The 1,468-nt window shown below is 37.9% G+C and overlaps 1 protein-coding gene across 1 annotated transcript in view; it reads left to right on the top strand.

The window, feature by feature from the left end:
• The window catches only part of slc34a1b (solute carrier family 34 member 1b), a 13,913-nt gene extending 12,901 nt beyond the window's left edge, over positions 1-1,012 (top strand). Inside the window, 1 exon segment of the mRNA XM_005719951.1 lies at positions 434-1,012. Within this exon segment, the coding sequence (XP_005720008.1) occupies positions 434-1,012 (579 nt within the window).
• Positions 1,013-1,468: the final 456 nt, after the last annotated feature.

Genomic DNA, 1,468 nt, shown 5'->3' with positions numbered 1-1,468 from the left:
TGTGGAAAATGTAATTTAAAACAAAACAAACATCACATGTTTAAACTGAAAACTTTGATTTTGCTTTGTATTTGCTGTGTTTTGACTTCATGGCCATAACCTGCTGAATCTGAGCTTTGTATAAGTAATCAAAATCAGCCATATACTGCCAAAATAACCCTCTTTTTGCCTAACATATGGTAGCCGTTTGAAACATGTGACCAAAACATAGCAAGTTATAGCTAGGCTGTAGACTCCGCAGTGTGAGGTATTTTGTAATGTAGTGTTACAATAAGCTACTCATGAAAGTTGTGTTGCATAATTGGAATAAATTTATGATATCAGTGTGACATTATAAGAAATCAGTAGACGCTTTCTACTGGTATGACTTTGAGTTGACATCAATACACATTAAGCATTTGAATTCTTAATTATTAGGTCTCTTGTCTTCTAGATTGCTCTGTGTCACCTTTTCTTCAATGTTTTTGGCATTCTGTTGTGGTATCCTTTCCCATTCATGCGTCTACCGATAAGGATGGCTCGTGTTCTCGGTGAGCGCACTGCCAAGTACCGCTGGTTTGCAATCTTGTACCTACTCCTCTGCTTCCTGTTGCTTCCATCACTGGTGCTGGGCCTCTCACTGGCTGGTTGGCAGGTGATGGCTGGAGTTGGGGCTCCTTTCTTGGGTGTAACCATCTTCATTACCATGGTGAATGTAATGCAGTCCCGCAGCCCCCATCACCTGCCAAACAAGCTCAAGAACTGGGACTTCCTGCCCAAATGGATGCACTCTCTCAAACCACTGGACCACCTAATTGCCAAAACAGTTCTCTGCTGCAGCTTCTCTTGTGAAGACAGACAAGAGGAAGAAGAAGCACCAATATCTCCAAGTACAACCTCTTGCAACAAACACACGGAGTTTGCTCAGCTTGCTTACAACAACCCAGTCATGGATTACCTGCATGAGAGAAGACCAGATGTACCAGTTCTTAAATTAAAAGGTTTAGAGAGGTGCAACAGCACTCCTCTGTAATTCATCCAATAATGAGGGTTTTTGACAAAATGGAAGAAAAAAATCCATTTTGTCAAAAGAGTAGGTTTTAGAAAAGTAACTTTTAATTTTTTGGAAATAAACTGATTTGTGATTCCTGACTGACTGACTTCGTTTGAAATGGAAAGCAATTTTAGGATGAGATGTGAGTTCAGAAAACACCAACTAAGAATCAATGAGGAGAACAATTTTTTTTTGTTTTTTGTTTTTGCCAACTTTTAACCAACGATTCCCTCATAATGAATGTCTATACTGACCTTTTAAATACAAATCTATACAAAATGTATGACTAGCCTAACTGACGTTAATAAATGGATGATTAATCCTTAAAAAAGGTTTCATAGAAGAGATAGTGTTTTTTTTTTTAAATTTTACACTCATTTCTTGTAAATTAGTGTTTGTAAAATCTACATTATGATGCAATGCCATGGCCTCTCT

Source organism: Pundamilia nyererei, unplaced genomic scaffold (genome assembly GCF_000239375.1).
Source record: "Pundamilia nyererei isolate P.nyererei 1_Seehausen unplaced genomic scaffold, PunNye1.0 scaffold00001, whole genome shotgun sequence".
NCBI lineage: Eukaryota > Metazoa > Chordata > Actinopteri > Cichliformes > Cichlidae > Pundamilia > Pundamilia nyererei.
Note: the sequence above shows the minus strand (reverse complement) of the source record. Positions and strands in the feature narration are given on the sequence as shown.